Source organism: Mobula hypostoma, chromosome 20, assembly GCF_963921235.1.
Source record: "Mobula hypostoma chromosome 20, sMobHyp1.1, whole genome shotgun sequence".
NCBI lineage: Eukaryota > Metazoa > Chordata > Chondrichthyes > Myliobatiformes > Myliobatidae > Mobula > Mobula hypostoma.
Window position 1 is genome coordinate 34,737,075 of NC_086116.1, and position 15,487 is coordinate 34,752,561.

Below are 15,487 nucleotides of genomic sequence, written 5' to 3' on the forward strand. Positions count from 1 at the left end.
CTGAGGCTGAGCCTATGGGACTGCTCTGGGCTCCGGGTTTATTAATTCAATTGCATTCTGAATGCTGATGCTTGCTTTATTGTTTACATGATTTGTTTTTTTTTTCTGTCTGCACATTGGGTGTTGGTCTTTTTTTTTTACAATTGGTTTCTTGTTTTGTGGCTGCCTATAAGCAGATGAATCTCAAGGTTGTATAATTTATACACACATTGATAATAAATGTACTTTGAACTTGTATGCTTCAATGTTTCCAAGTATATGTGACAAATAAAGCTAATCTTTATAGATAGCCACACACACAAAATGCTGGAGGAACTCAGCAGGCCAGGCAGCGTCTACGGAAGCGAGTAACAGTTGACGTTTTGGGCCAAGATCCTCCAGCATTTTGTGCATTTTACTTTGATTTCCTGCATCTGCAGATTTTCTCTTGTTTGTAATCTTTATGGATCTTCAGCTCGTTTAGCGAGGCCAAAGATAAAAGAAACAAATGCGTTGTAAGCGCTAACGGACGCTGGAGTGTTTTTGGTTAGACTGCATTGAAGCTTCTTCCTTTGATCAGTGTAAAGTTGACACAGTGATGTGGAATATTTTCTTCTGTAAATGTGAACAAAATTCTGAATCAATCGGGTTTAATATCACTGGCATATGTTGTAAAATTTTGTTTTGTGGCAGCAGTACGTTGCAATAAATAACAAAAACTGTAAATTACACTAAGAAGTATATATATTAAAAATGTTAAATTAATTAAATAGTGCAAAAAGAGAAAAAAAAAAATAGTGTTCTTGGGTGCGATGATCATTCAGAATTCTGATGGCAGAGGTGAAGAAGCTGTTCCTGAATCGTTGAGTGTGTGTTTTCAGACTCCTGTACCTCCTCCTTGATGGCAGCATTGAGAAAAGGGCATACCCTGGGCGATAGGGGTCCTTATTCATTTTTTGAGGCATTGTTTCTTGAAGACGTCTTGGATGCTGGGGAGTGGGGATGCTGGTGCCCACCATGGGGCTGAGTGAGTTGACAACTTCCTGCAGCTTATTTTGATTCTCCCCACTTCCGCCCCCCCCCCCAACTTCGCCGCATACCAGACGGTGATGCAGCCAGTTAGAATGCTGTCCACGGTACATCTGTAGAAATTTGTGAGAGTCTTTGGTGACATACCAAGTCTCCTCAAACGCCCAATGAAATATAGCGGCTGTCCTGCCTTCTTTGTAGCTGCATCGATCTGTAGGGCCCAGGATAGATCCTTGGAGAAATAGTTCTGTTTCCCTATTACTGTACCATATATATTCTGTATTACACATATTTGTTTCTGTGTAGTTTATTGTTGATTCTGTTGTATTTTTGTTCTACTGTGAACGCCTGCAAGAAAACGAATCTCAAAGTTGTATATCGTGTCTACTTTGATAATTTTATTTTGAACTTTGAACGTTTATCGGTTTGTGGGAGTATATTATTATTACAGCAAGGCCATTCAGCCCATAGGGTGCATGCTGGGCGCTAAGGAGAAGATCTCGTCAATCCCGTTCTCCTCTTTCCCCACAGTCCTCAGATTACTCTGTCTGCTTCCCTGCTGAAGGCTGTCACCCTGTTTCCACCTCCCTGTAGGCCGGGAGTCCCCAATCAAAACTACTCACTTTCCCCCTTGTATCTTTTCTCCAAAACTGTCACCGAACACTCTAAACAGACTTTTACAGATGTTCTGTGAAAAGTATCTGAAGTGATCACATCCTGGTCTGGTAGAGCAGTTCGACTACACCACAGCATAAGAAGCTGCAGAGAGTAGTGGATTCAACCCAATACATCACGAGCACATCCCTCCGCACCATCGGTGGGTGTCTACGGGAGGTGCTGCCTCAGTATAACATCCATCATCGAAATCCTCGCCATCCAGGCCATGCTGTCTTCTCACAGCTACCTTCGGGTAGGAGGAACAGAAGCCTGAAGTCTCTCACCACCAGGTTGAAGAACAGCTACTTGAACCAACCAGCACAACCTTAATCACTATCTCAGCACAGCAACACTGTGACTACATGAATCACGCATTCATAGAACACTCCAGCACTGGAACGGGCCCTTCAGCCCATCTAGTCAGTGCCGAATTATTATTCTGTTTAGGCCCATTGACCTGCTCATGGACCCCACCCTCATACACCTCCCGTCCACGTACCTGTCCAAACTTATTCAAACCTGCATCTACCACTTCCACTGGCAACTCATCCCGTATTCGCACACGCCCCTGAATGAAGAAGGTTCTATACCCCTCACTTTGCACATGGCACATTTTATTCTTATTTTGTTCTAATCGTGTTCTTTGTTGTAAAATGTGTTTATAATTTATTTTTAATTATACTCTTCTTGTGAATGCTGCTTATCTGATGCTGTGTGCCTGATTGTACGTCCATAAAGTGGCGCTAGGCACAGGAGTGTCTGTACATAAGGTGACTGACAGGAAATGATAAAGTAGTGGTATTGGGGGTGTGGAGGGGTGGGTTAGTGGATCACCGCTACTTATGGACTGCACGTAGACCCCACGTACCGGAGAGTTTCACAAAGGTCAGCTTGGAATTGACGATAAAACTGGCCCATAATTCCCTGAGTGAGTAAAACAGAGCACTGTCGTAGGAAAGCAGCACTCATCATTAGGAATCCCCGCCACCCAGGTCATGCTGTCTTCTCGCTGCTGCCATCAGGAAGAAGGTACAGGAGCCTCAGGACTCTCACCACTGGGTTCAGGAACAGTTATTATCCTTCAGGCATCAGGTTCTAGGACCAAAGGGTATAACTTCACTCAGCGTCACCTGCCCCGTCACTGAACTGTTCCCAAAACTATGGAGTCACTTTCAAGGACTCTTCATCTCATGTTCAAGATTTTTAATGCTTATTTATTATTATTATTCTTTCTCTTTTCTCCTTTCTCTCTCTGGGCGCCAAGGTAGCTTAGTGATTAGCACAACACTTTACAGTCCCAGTGGCCCAGATTCTGTAAGGCCTCTGCCTGTGAGGAATTTGTACATTCTCCCTATGACCATGCAGATTTCCTCTGGTTTGTAGCTTAATTGTTTATTGTAAATTGTCCTGTGATTAGGCGAGGGTTAAATTGTCGGTTGCTGGGTGGTGCAGCTCAAAGGGCCGGAAGGAGCTATTTCGTGCTGTATCTCAATAAATAAAACTAAAAAAATTAAAATTTACACAGTTTGTTGTCTTTTGCACATTTGTTGTCTGTCTGCCCTCTTGGGTATGGCCTTTCATTGATCCTATTATGGATCTTGGACTTACTGAGTATGCCCGCAAGGAATCGAAACTCAAGCTGACATATATGTACTTTAATAATAAATTTGCTTAGAACTTTGGATAATTTACCACAACTGCTGAGGTAGCAGCTCCATTTTAGTTGTTTAAAATTTTTTTGGGAGATCGTGGGGACGGTTTTGTGGACAGAGATGACAGTTAGGGGTCAGCTTAGGGTTTTAGGTGAAATGTTGCCTTTAACTCTATGTTTCGATATACACATGCTAAACAAACTTGAGTCTTGACTCTCTGTGGCAAGTTGTGTTTAAAATGAATCTGCTCTCTCAATAATCTGGGTATTAGCCGTCTGCCCATTTAATTTGGTAAGCTGCCACACTGAGACACCTGTAACTGTAGGAAAGAGATAAGGCTAAAATATTCCATCCTGTTGGAATAGACTGGCCCAAGTATTTCTTTCCTGAGAGCCTGGGGGTGTGATATTTGCTTGATGACGTTCTCTGTCCGTGTTACACAGAGGATTTTCCAACCTGGACTTCAGACTGCTGTTGGTGCTGTCAGCAGAATGTTCCCTCCTGGTACAGTGCTCTCACCTGGACGTGGCTGGGCTGTGCCGAGTGTGGTGGGGTTGTCCGTGAACAGCACAAACCCAGGTCCTGCCCCTTGATAGGCTTTCAACATTTGAGCCATGTTGGTGCATTAAATCTGTGCTGAGCTGGATCTGAACTCAGATTAGGCCAATCTTTAAAAGCGCAGATGTCTCTTCTTGCCGACCACCTGCCCCCATCTGGGAGGCTAGTGGGCTCATCATCCGCTTAGACCCTGGTGGTGTCCATGCCTGTCAGAAGATGTGGTTGAGATGGGAACAATTGCAACAGTTATTAACCCTCAACCATCAGGTTCTTGAACCAGCAGGGATATCTTCACTCACCTTCACTTGCCCCATCATTGAACTGTTCCCACACCTATGGACTCACTTTCAAAGGCTCTTCTTCTCATGTTCTCGATATTTTATTCCTATTTATTAATTATTATTATTTTTTGCTTTTGTATTTGCACAGTTTGTCATATCTTGCACACTGGCTGTTTGTCTGCCCTGCTAGGTGTGGTCTTTCATCAATTCTGTTGTGTTTCTTGGACTTGCTGGGTATACCCGCAAGAAAATGAACCTCAGGGTTGTATATAGTGACATATACGTATTTTGATAACAAACTTACTTTGAACAAGGGTAACATAAATTGCCACTGTAATTGCATGAAGCATGAATTCAAATTTCAAGGTCTGCTGATTCATCACCACCTTTGATACGGCCCTCAACAGTGGTGTCATCAGCAAACTTATATATGGTGTAGGAACTGTACTTGGCCACACAGTCATGGGTGTAAAGTGAGTAGAGCAGAGAATTAAGCACACATCCCTGATGGAGATCGTGGAGGAGATGTTTTTGCCAATCTGAACTGACTGGGGTCTATAAGTGAGGAAATTCAGGATCCAATTGCACAAGGAGGTATTGAGGCCAAGGTCTTGGAGCTTATTGATTAGTTTTGAGGGGATGATAGTATTAATAAAGAGCATCCTGAGGAATGCATCTTTGCTATCCAGATGTTCCAGGATTTCCCATTACATTCGAGGCAATCAGCAAAATTGCTCAGCGGGATGTAGACGCCCCGGAGCCTCCCAGACAGACGGGCAACCCCATGGATGGTGCTAATTTGATACATCCTGCGAGAATATTGTAGCATCAGGTGTTGACTGGCTACAGAGCACAACATCCCACTTCTAACTCCCAGTGTCTGAAATTTGGTGACATGTATGTACTTTGATAATAAATTAACTTTGAACTTTGAGCATTTAAGAAGCATTTGGATAGATACATGGAAGGAGAGACTTAGAGGGTTATGGGCTGATTGCAGGTGACTGGAACTAGCTGGGAGGATACTGTGGCCAGCATAGACCAGTTGGACCAAATGGCCTGTTGGCATTCTGTATGACTCTGTGAGTCTATGAAAGCATTCCAAACATAACCTCACCAGCATCTTATACAACTGCAATGTCATATCCCAGCTTCTACACCCAGTGTCTTTTCTGACGGAGGCCAGCATGCCAAAACCCTTCTTCACCCCCTGTCTACTGGTGATGCCGATGTCTGTGTGCCTGACCTTCTTCAGCCACAGGTCCTGTGCACTGTTCCAATGAGTGCCAACTGGTCATTCCTGGATCTCAACGTTAGCTACTGTGCACCAAACTTTGGCCAAGTGTTTTTCCAAAAATTTGGAGATTGAAAATTTGACCGAGTGGTGTAATAACAACAACCTCTCACTCAATGCCAACAAGACTTCAGGAGAGGGAAACCAGAGGTCCATGAGCCAGTAATCATTGGAGGATCAGAGGTAGAGAGAGTTAGCAAATTTTAATTCCTGGGTGTCACTATCTCAGAAGACCTGTCCTGGATCTACCATATAAATATAATTATGAAGAAAGCACTACAGTGCCTCTACTTCCTCAGGAGTATGCAGAGATTCAACATGTCATCAAAAACCTTGGCAAATTTCTATAGATGTGTGGTGGAAAGTGTGCTGATTTCAGCCTGGTCTGGGAACACCAGTGCCTTTGAGCGGAAAATCCTACAAAAGGTAGTGGATTCGGCCCAGTACATCACGGGTAAAACTCTCCCGACCATTGAGCACATCTACATGAAATGTTGCTGCAGGAAAGCAGCGTCCATCGTCAGAGATCGTCACAGCCCAGGCCATGTTCTTTTCTCACTGCTGCCATCAGGTAGAAGGTACAGGTGCCTCAGAGCTCGTTTCACCAGGTTCAAGAACAGTTACTACCCCACAACCATCAGGCACAAATACACTCATTTTATCTTGTTATTTCATGCTCATTATTTATTGCTATTTATTTATATTTGAATTTGCTCAGCTTGTTATCCATTGATCCTGTTTACGGATTTGCTAAGTATAAGAAAAAGAATCTCCGGGTTGTGGTGACATGTATGTACTCTGATAGTAAATTTTACTTTGACTTTGGTTTAATATGTTATTGTTGTGGCACCACTCAGCCAGATTTTCAATCTCTTTCCAATATGCTGATTTGTCACCACCTTTGATTCAGCCTCCAAAGTGCTTCTGTTATTTAAAGTAATTTAGAAAGTAGAGATTGTCTCGAACAACATTGCTGATAGGTCAGTAGACTGCTCTGAGATGGGGAAATATTATAGTGGATTTTGGCAGTCTGTTTATTGAAACGAAGACATAAAATGCTACGTGTAAATGTTCAACAGGTCAGGCAGCATCTGTGCAGAGACTTGGTCGGTGATTTCAGACTTTGTTCTTTAAGGTGTGTGATAACAGTGCAGAAACAAGTGTTGGCTGAGAAAAGTCATAGAATCATAGAGTCACAGAGCACTAGAGAAACAGGCCCTTCAGCCCATCTAGTCTGTGCTGAGCTATTATTCTGCCTAGTCCCATCGATCTGCACCCGTACCATAGCTCTCCGTACTCCTCCCGTCCATATACTCATCCAAAGATCTCTTAAATGTTGAAATCAAATCCGTATCCACCACTTTCACTGTCAAGTCAAGTCGCTTTTTATAGTCATTTCGATGATAAGCTGCTGGTACAGTACACAGTAAAAATGAAACAACGTTCCTCCAGGACCCTGGTGTTACATGAAACAACACAAAACTACACTAGACTATGTGAGACAGCACAAGGCTACACTAGACTATGTGAGACAGCACAAGGCTACACTAGACTATGTGAGACAGCACAAGGCTACACTAGACTATGTAAAACAACATAAAAACTGCACTAGACTACAGACCTGCACAGGACTACATAAAGTGCACAAAACAGTGCAGGGCAGTACAATAATTAATAAACAAGATGATAGGCACAGTAGAGGACAAATTACAATATAATAATAAATGATGTAGATGTCAGTCTAGATCCTGGCTATTGAGGAGTTTGATGGCTTGGGGGAAGAAACTGTTGCACAGTCTGGTCGTGAGAGCCCGAATGCTTCGGTACCTTTTGCCAGATGGCAGGAGGGAGAAGAGTTTGTATGAGGGATGTGTGGGGTCCTTCACAATACTGTTAGCTTTGCGGGTGCAGTGTGTGGTGTAAATGTCTGTAACGGCGGGAAGAGAGACCCCGATGATCTTCTCAGCTGATCTCACTGTCCGCTGCAGGGTCTTGCGATCCGAGATGGTGCAATTTCCGAACCAGGCAGTGATGCAGCTGCTCAGGATGTTTTCAATACAACCTCTGTAGAATGTGGTGAGGATGGAGGGGGAGTGGTGGAGATGGACTTTTCTCAGCCTTCGCAGAAAGTAGAGACGCTGCTGGGCTTTCTTGACTATGGAGCTGGTGTTGAGGGACCAGGTGAGATTCCCCACCAGGTGAACACCAAGAAATTTGGTGCTTGTTCCACACTCTCACCACCCTCTGAGTGAAGAAGTTCCCCTTAAATGTTTCACCTTTCACCCTTAACTATGACCTTTAGTTCTAGTCTCACCCAATCTCAGTGGAAAAGGCCTGCTTGCATTTACCCCGATCTGTACCTCTCATAATTTTGTATATTAAATCTCCCCTCTGTCTCCTACACTCCAGGGAATGAAGTCCTCACCTATTCAACCTTTCCCTATAACTCAGGTCCTCAAGTCCTGGAAACCTCTTAAGCTAGAGGGTGGTGAATCTGTGAAATTTATTGCCACAGACAGCTGAGGAGGCCAGACCCTTGGGTATCTTGAAAGCAGATATTAATAGATTCTTGATTAGTCAGGGCATCAAAGGTTATGGGGAGAAGGCAGGAGAATGGGGTAGAGAGGGATAATAAATCAGTCATGATGGAATGGCAGAGCAGATTTGATGGGCTGAATGGTTTAATTTTGCTTCTTCATCTTCTGGTCTTACGGTTTAACATCCTTATAAAGTTTCTCTGTGCGCTTTTAATCTTATTGATATCTTTTCCCGTAGTTACCGGTCGGAAGATAAAGTCTGCTCTTGGAGTTATTTTGGTGCCTTTTGTATTTGCTATGAGCGTCCTGGTGGCAGCAGTGGTCTGAGGTTAGGGAACTGCACTGATCTTTGGAAGGCGTTTGCCTTGCTGTCGTCGCCGAGGCTGGTCAACTCCTTTCTGCCACACCACAGCAGTTCACTGGGTATTTCTGTTCTCTTGTGCAGAATGACTATCGCTTTCAGTACACGGAATGTGACAGCACGGGGTCGCGGTGGAGGGTTGCCATTCCCAACGAAAACAAGAAGTGTGCGGGATTGCCCGAGCCGATCAAGGGCCGTGAGTGCTGTAAGTCTGCTGACCGGCGCGTTAAGGGGAGGTCCCAGCATTTCCGAAATAATGGGTTATTTGCAAAACTATTGAATGAATGGGATAATTTGCAACCTACATACACAAAATGCTGGAGAAACTCTGGTCAGGCACCTCCAATTTGACTAGCGGATTAAATTTTTTTAGTCTTCCACTTAATTCATTAAGGGGACGGGGACTAACTCAGAGGACAGGAGTAACAAAGTCATGATATAAATTGGCTCAAGTATTTGTTTACGTTGTCCAGACTGGACTAAATCCACAGGATTGATTGATGGATGATAAGACTTCATTACAGGTAAAAACAGCACAGGTAATAGGTAGAGTCCTATCACACAGAAACGTACCTTTTGGCCCAACTAGACCATGCCAACCAAAATTCCTATTAAGCTGGTCTCATTTGCCAACATTTGACCGATATCCCTCTAAACCAGGGGTTCCCAACCATTTTGTATACCATGGACCTCTACCATTAACCAAGGGGTACTGCTGCCACACAGAAAAAACTAATTTCATGATGTATGTGAGTGATGATAAACCTGATTCTGATATGGGTCTCTTCTGTGGACTGAGAGTGAGAAGGGGGTAGGGAGAGGGGAATCATGGTTGGGAAAAGGGGAAGGGAGAGGGGAGGGAGCAGGAAGCACCAGAGAGACATTCTGTAATGATCAATAAACCAACTGTTTGGAATCAAGTGACCTGTCTGGTGTCTCAGGGCTGGGTGAGTCTGCACTTGCACCACCCCAGCCCCTGGCACTCCTCTGCCACCTGTCCCACACCCCTCCTGTGGCACTCCACCCTCACCGTGTCAAAGATTCAAAAGTACAATTTAATGTCGGAGAAATGTATACAATATACAACCTGAAACGCTTTTTCTTCGCAACCATCCACGAAAACAGTGGAGTGCCCCAAAGAATGAATGACAGTTAAATGTTCGAACCTCAAAGTTCCTCCCAGCTCCCCCCTCCTGCATGTAATCCCCCTCCCCCCACCGGCAAAAAAAAGCATTGGCACCTGCCACCAAGCGCTCAAGTGTGAGCAAAGCAACAGCAAAGACACAGACTTGCAGTTACCCCCAAAGACTTTGTGTTTCACCTGGTATTCGACATACTGCAGGTTCTCTCTCTCTCCTTAATATCTACTCATGATTTTATACACCTCTGTAAGATCACTCCTCAAACTCCTATACCCCATGTCTCAGCAAATTCATCGTTAAGCTCCTCTGCACTCTTTCCAGCTGAATGACATCTTTCCTACAGTAGGGTGACCAAAACTAAACACAGTACACCAAATGCAGCCTCATCAACATCTTGTACAACTACGACATAACATCACAACTTCTACACTTACTACCTAGTGTGCCAAGAACCTTCCGCTCTGTCTGCCTGTTTTGTCCCTTTCAGGGGTCTTGTTGAGAATGAAGCAAGTTCCAATAAATGGCAAAGACATCTTGGCAGAGCAGATTTGGCAAATGTATTTCAACTTGGATCAGTGTGAGGTGATACAGTCAAACCAGGATCATCCAGAATAGGACTTCAGCATTCGCCCAGGATGGACTCCAATATTCACCCAAGATGGGACTTGAATATTCGTTAGTGTCCTGACATTCAGGGCACTAATGAATGTTGTAGCACGGAGGGACCTTTAAGTACAAGTGCACAGTTCACTGTAAGTGTTTGCACAAGTGGACAGGATGGTGAAGAAGTCAAAGGTTCTAGGTGAGAGAGAAAAGCTTTAAGAGGAACATGGGAGGGAGGCAACTTTTATTCCACAAAGGGAGGAATCTGTGTGGAATGAGCTCCTAGAGGGAGTGGTTGAGGCAGGTACAAAAATAACATTAAAAGGAAGTTGGATAGCTATGTAGATTGGAAAGGTTTAGAAGACTATGGGTCAAATGATGGTGGTGGTAGAGGTGGATATATTAGGGATATTTAATTGACTCTTAGATAGGCACATGGATGATAGAAAAATGAAGAACTATCATATATAGGAAAGAAGGGTTCGCTTGATCTTAGAGTAAGTTAAAGGGTTGGCACAACATTGTGGTCCGAAGGGTCTATACTGTTCTGCAAAGTCAGTATATGTGTGTGTAGTTGTTTCAATGTTGTAGCAAGGAAGATAAATGAAGCAATACAACACTTGCAGGTACTTCTGAGTGGGAGAAGTGTTTGGATGGGAGCAGCTGGGGAGAAAGTATCTCCAAGTGGGACGAGTTTTTGTTTGGATGGGAGCAATTGGGGAGAAGGTATCTCTGAGTAAATGGAGTGTTTGTCTGGATGGGTGCTGTTGGGGAGAAGGTATCTCTAAGTGAGAAGAGTGTTTGGATGGGAGCATTTGGGGAGAAGGTATCTCTGAGTGGGGGGAATGGTTGGATAGGAGCAGTTGGAGAGAAGATATCTCTGAGTGAATGGAGTGTTTGTTTGGATGGGAGCGGTTAGGGAGAAGGTATCTCTGAGCGGGAGGAGTAGTTGGATAGGAACACTTGGACAGAAGATTAATCTTCATTCCTCTGGAGTTTGGCAAATGAGACTAGCTGGGATGGGACATCAAGGTCAACATAGACCAGATGGGCTGAAAGGGCCTTTTTCTGTCCTGCATAACTCTATGAATGTTCTGCATTAATAATCTTGATTGTAAATCATTTTGTAACATCCAGCATTTAACAAACCAATAATGGGCATGATATGATTTCCCAAACACTTCTTTCTTCTCTCATTTTCCAGCTTTCTCCTGTGCATCCGGGGAGTTCTTAGATTTGTCGAGCCAGACCTGCAAAAAATGTTCTGCAGGCACTTACTCCCTGGGCAGTGGCGTCAGGTTCGACGAGTGGGACAACCTACCACCGGGCTTTTCCACAGTGTCTACGTTCATGGACGACAGAGACAGCACCGCCAACAATGGTGTCAACTGTAGCTTGTAAGTAAAGTGGTGATGGGGAATTGGATCAGCTGTTCTGTTGTCTCAGTGTAGAAGGCTATAAACCAAGAGCTGGTAAACTTGAGTGGAGAGCCAGCACCCTTTTCCCAGAATGGAAATGGCCAATACAAGGAGGCATATTTTAAGGTGATTGGAGGAAAGTATAGGGGGGGATGTCAGAGGTAGATTTTTTATACAGAAAGTGGTGAGTGTATGGAATACCTTGCCAAGGGTGGTGGTAGAGGCTGACACAATAGGGACTTTAAAGAGACTCTTAAATAGAAACGTGGATGATAGGAAAACAGAGGGTTATGTGGGAGGGAAGGGCTAGATTGATCTTAGATTGGGTTAAAGGGTTGGTACTGTGCTGTTGTGTTCTATGCAGTCATTGTGTGTGTATGTGTGTGTGATTGTATCAATGTCGTAGCAACGAGGAGTTATGAAGCAACACTTGCAGGTACCTGAGTGGAGTGATTGGACAGGAACATCCTTGTTGGAAAGAAGATCAGTCTACATTTCTCTGGAGTGTAGAAGAGTGTGGGACAGTGTCACTGGGATACCAGAGTCTTTGACAGACGGACAGGACAGATGATAAGAGCACTCCCCTGGGACAAAGCAGCACCCCATGCATGCATGCTGTCGGGCCTTCAGTTCAAAGTTCCAAGTAAATTTATTATCAAAGTACTTATATGTCACTGCCTTGCAGGCGTTTACAGGAAAATGAAGGAATACAATAGAATTTATGAAAAACTGTAAGTAACAGAGACTGACAAACATCCAATGTGCAAAAGGGGGCAAACTGTGCCAATAAAAAAACCAATAAATAATACCGAGAAGGTGAGTTGTGGAGTCCTTGAAAGTGATTTTGTAGGTTGTTGGCGAATTCAAAGACCAGCTTCAAAGTAAAAGGCCACTGGGACAATGTTCTCTTTGTGCTGACTTGACACATCCTGTAAGATCTGCGCAAGAGCAATCAAAATTATTTTCACGCCTTGGCTTCACTGAGACAAATTGTTGTCATCTGTATAATTCTGTCAGGGGCAGGTCCTCCAGCACCCTGAGAACACTGATCTTCTTCTCCAATTCCCGCTGGTTCATCCAGAGTCAGCCTGGGTGTGTCCCACTGTGGGAAGCCCGTCTCCCAAAGTGAGGGCTAACTTACTGCATTTACACAGCAGCTCAGAGAGTGGTGAGGTGTGTTTGCTCTGTCTTGGCTTTTGTCTTTAGTGAGTGTTTGTGAATGACTTCACTCACACATACTGTAGAACTTTATTTATCTATCTATCTATTTATTTGTCCTGGGAGAAAGACAAGGGGGGGGGGATTCCAGAGGATGGGCAAGGGGTATATTCAGAGGGACAGAGGGAGAAAAATGAGAGTGAGAGAAAGAATGTGTGTAAAAAAATAACGGATGGGGTACGAGGGGGAGGTGGGGCATTAGCGGAAGTTAGAGAAGTCAATGTTCATGCCATCAGGTTGGAGGCTACCCAGAATATAAGGTGTTGTTCCTCCAACCTGAGTGTGGCTTCATCTTGACAGTAGAGGAGGCTGTGGATAGACATATCAGAATGGGAATGGGATGTGGAATTAAAATGAGTGGCCACTGGGAGATCCTGCTTTCTCTGGCGGACAGAGCGCAGGTGTTCAGCAAAACGGTCTCCCAGTCTGCGTCGGGTCTCGCCAATATATAGAAGGCCACATCGGGAGCACCGGACACAGTATATCACCCCAGCCGACTCACAGGTGAAGTGTCGGCTCACCTGGAAGGACTGTGAGTCGGCTGGGATAATATAAGTTGTAGGCACATATGCTGTATATTGTTAGGGTGCCTAGGACCTCTGCACAGTACTGTGTTTTTTGTCAATGTGGAGCAGAGAGCAAGTTTGTAAATCTGGCAGGAGCAAAGGATATTGAGAATGGTGAGGGTGGAGTGTCGCGGGAGGGCTGTGGGACAGGTGGCACCAAAGGAATGCCAGGGGCTGGGTGTGGTGTGGGTGCAGACACACCCAGTCCTGAGACACCAGGTAAGGTCATTAGATTCCAACCAATTGGTTTATCGATCTTTACAGAATGTCTCTCTGGTGTTTACCAGTCCTTCCCCTCTCCCTTCCCCTTTTCCCAATTGTGATTTCCCCTCTCCCTAACCCCCTTCCCACTCTCAGTCCACAATAGAGACCCATATCAGAATCAGGTTAATCGTTGCTCACATGTGTCTTGAAATTTGTTTTTTTTTGTGTTAGTAGTGCAGTGTAATGCATAAAATTACTACAGTACTGTGCAAAAGTATAATGCGCCCTTGCTATATGTATGTGCCCAAGACTTTTGCGCAGTACTGTGTATATATGTACATTGTACAGTACAAATTAAACACAGTTGATTCTGGTTTCATTGATTAATTTATATTTATATATGAAAGATAAATAAGTTGTGCAAATTGAGAGGAACAGGGTAGTGAGGTAGTGTCGATGAGTTCACTTCCTGTTCACAAATCTGGTGGCTCTCCAGTGAGTAAATCCCTAGCAGAGTTTGAGCGCAGTGTCGATTGGCCATGGTCTTATTGAATGCTGGTGCAGGCTTGAAGTGCCTGATGGCTTACTCCAATCTTCCTCTGTTGTTTTCTGGGGAGGATCTTTGAGTGGAGGTGACTGTTGGTATTTGGAGTGTGAAGATTATAACTTGCAGAAGAAGCCAACGCTGGTTGTTTGGTTCCGTGACAGGTACTGGACCTGGGAGTGGTGGGTGGGAGTAGAGGTTGAGAAGCGCATCATTCTCCTGTGATCAGAGTGTTGTGTAGCTCTGGACTGAAACTAGAAAAACAAGATGGTCTTGGCAGTAACTTGGAACAGAGCGAATCCAGTTTATACACAAGAAATGTGGCCTCTCCCCATTGGTTAGACTCCCTGTTACCATCCTTGGAGGATGTAAATGACGCAGATAGATGTTGGGAGCTTGTTGATAACAAGTATAAAAGTAAAGCAGCAAGGGCTGGTTTATAATCTATATCAGCATTCTCCACTAGAGAAATAAATGGAACTCTTAAACACGAGAGATTCTGCAGGTGCTGGAAATCCAGAGCAATGCACACAAAATGCTGGAGGAATTCAGCATGTCAGGCTGCATCAGTGGAAAGGAATAATTAGTCGATGTTTCGGACCAGGATCCTTTGAGGACTGGAAAGGGACGGGGGAATAATCCAGAATAAGAAGGTGGGGAGGAGGAGAAGGCGGATAGCTCAATGGAGATGGGTGAAGCCGGGTTGGTTTGGGCGGGGTGTGGATGAAGTTAGAAGCTGGGTGGTCACATGGTCAAAGAGTCAGCGGGTGGCAGAGACCACAGAAAGGCAACAGTAAGAGAGGGTCTCACTGAGCTCAGGACCATTTTACTGGGCAATTAAGCATCATTGAGAAGTGTCCTCCATTGTGCTTGATGCCTTCGTTATCGCCATCAAATCTGCAGATGCTGGAAATCAAGAGCAACACACAGAAAATGCCAGAGGAACTTAACAGGTCAGGCAGCATTTGTGGAGTCAATGTTTCAGATTGAGACCCTTCATCAGGACTGGAAAGGGAGGTGGCAGAAACCAGAATAAGAAGGTTGGGGTGGGGAAGGGAAGGAGGGCAAGGTGGTAGGTGATAGGTGAAACCAGGAGAGGGGATGAAATAAAGAGTTGGGAAGCTGATTGGTGAAAGAGATAAAGGGCTGGAGAAGTGAAAATCTGATAGGAGAGAATAGAAGACCGTGGAAGGAAGGGAAAGGGGAGGAGCACCAGAGGGAGGTGATGGCCAGGTAAGAAGAAAAGGTGAGAAAGGGAAACAGGAATGAAGAATGAAAGAAATTCGTCCTCATCTCTGTTCTAAAAGGACACCACTCTACTCTGAGGCTGTATCCTCTGGTCTTAGACTCTCCCACCATAGGAAACATCTTTTCCACATCAACTCTGTCAAGGACTTTCACTACGCAATAGGTTTCAATGAGGTCACCCCTCATTCATCTGAAT

The 15,487-nt window shown here is 44.5% G+C and overlaps 1 protein-coding gene across 1 annotated transcript in view; it reads left to right on the plus strand.

The window, feature by feature from the left end:
• The window catches only part of elapor2b (endosome-lysosome associated apoptosis and autophagy regulator family member 2b), a 175,722-nt gene that overhangs the window by 47,805 nt on the left and 112,430 nt on the right, over positions 1-15,487 (plus strand). Inside the window, exons 2-3 of the mRNA XM_063072659.1 lie at positions 8,433-8,553; positions 11,298-11,490. Coding sequence (XP_062928729.1) covers positions 8,433-8,553; positions 11,298-11,490 — 314 coding nt within the window. The remainder of the gene's footprint in view (positions 1-8,432; positions 8,554-11,297; positions 11,491-15,487) is intronic.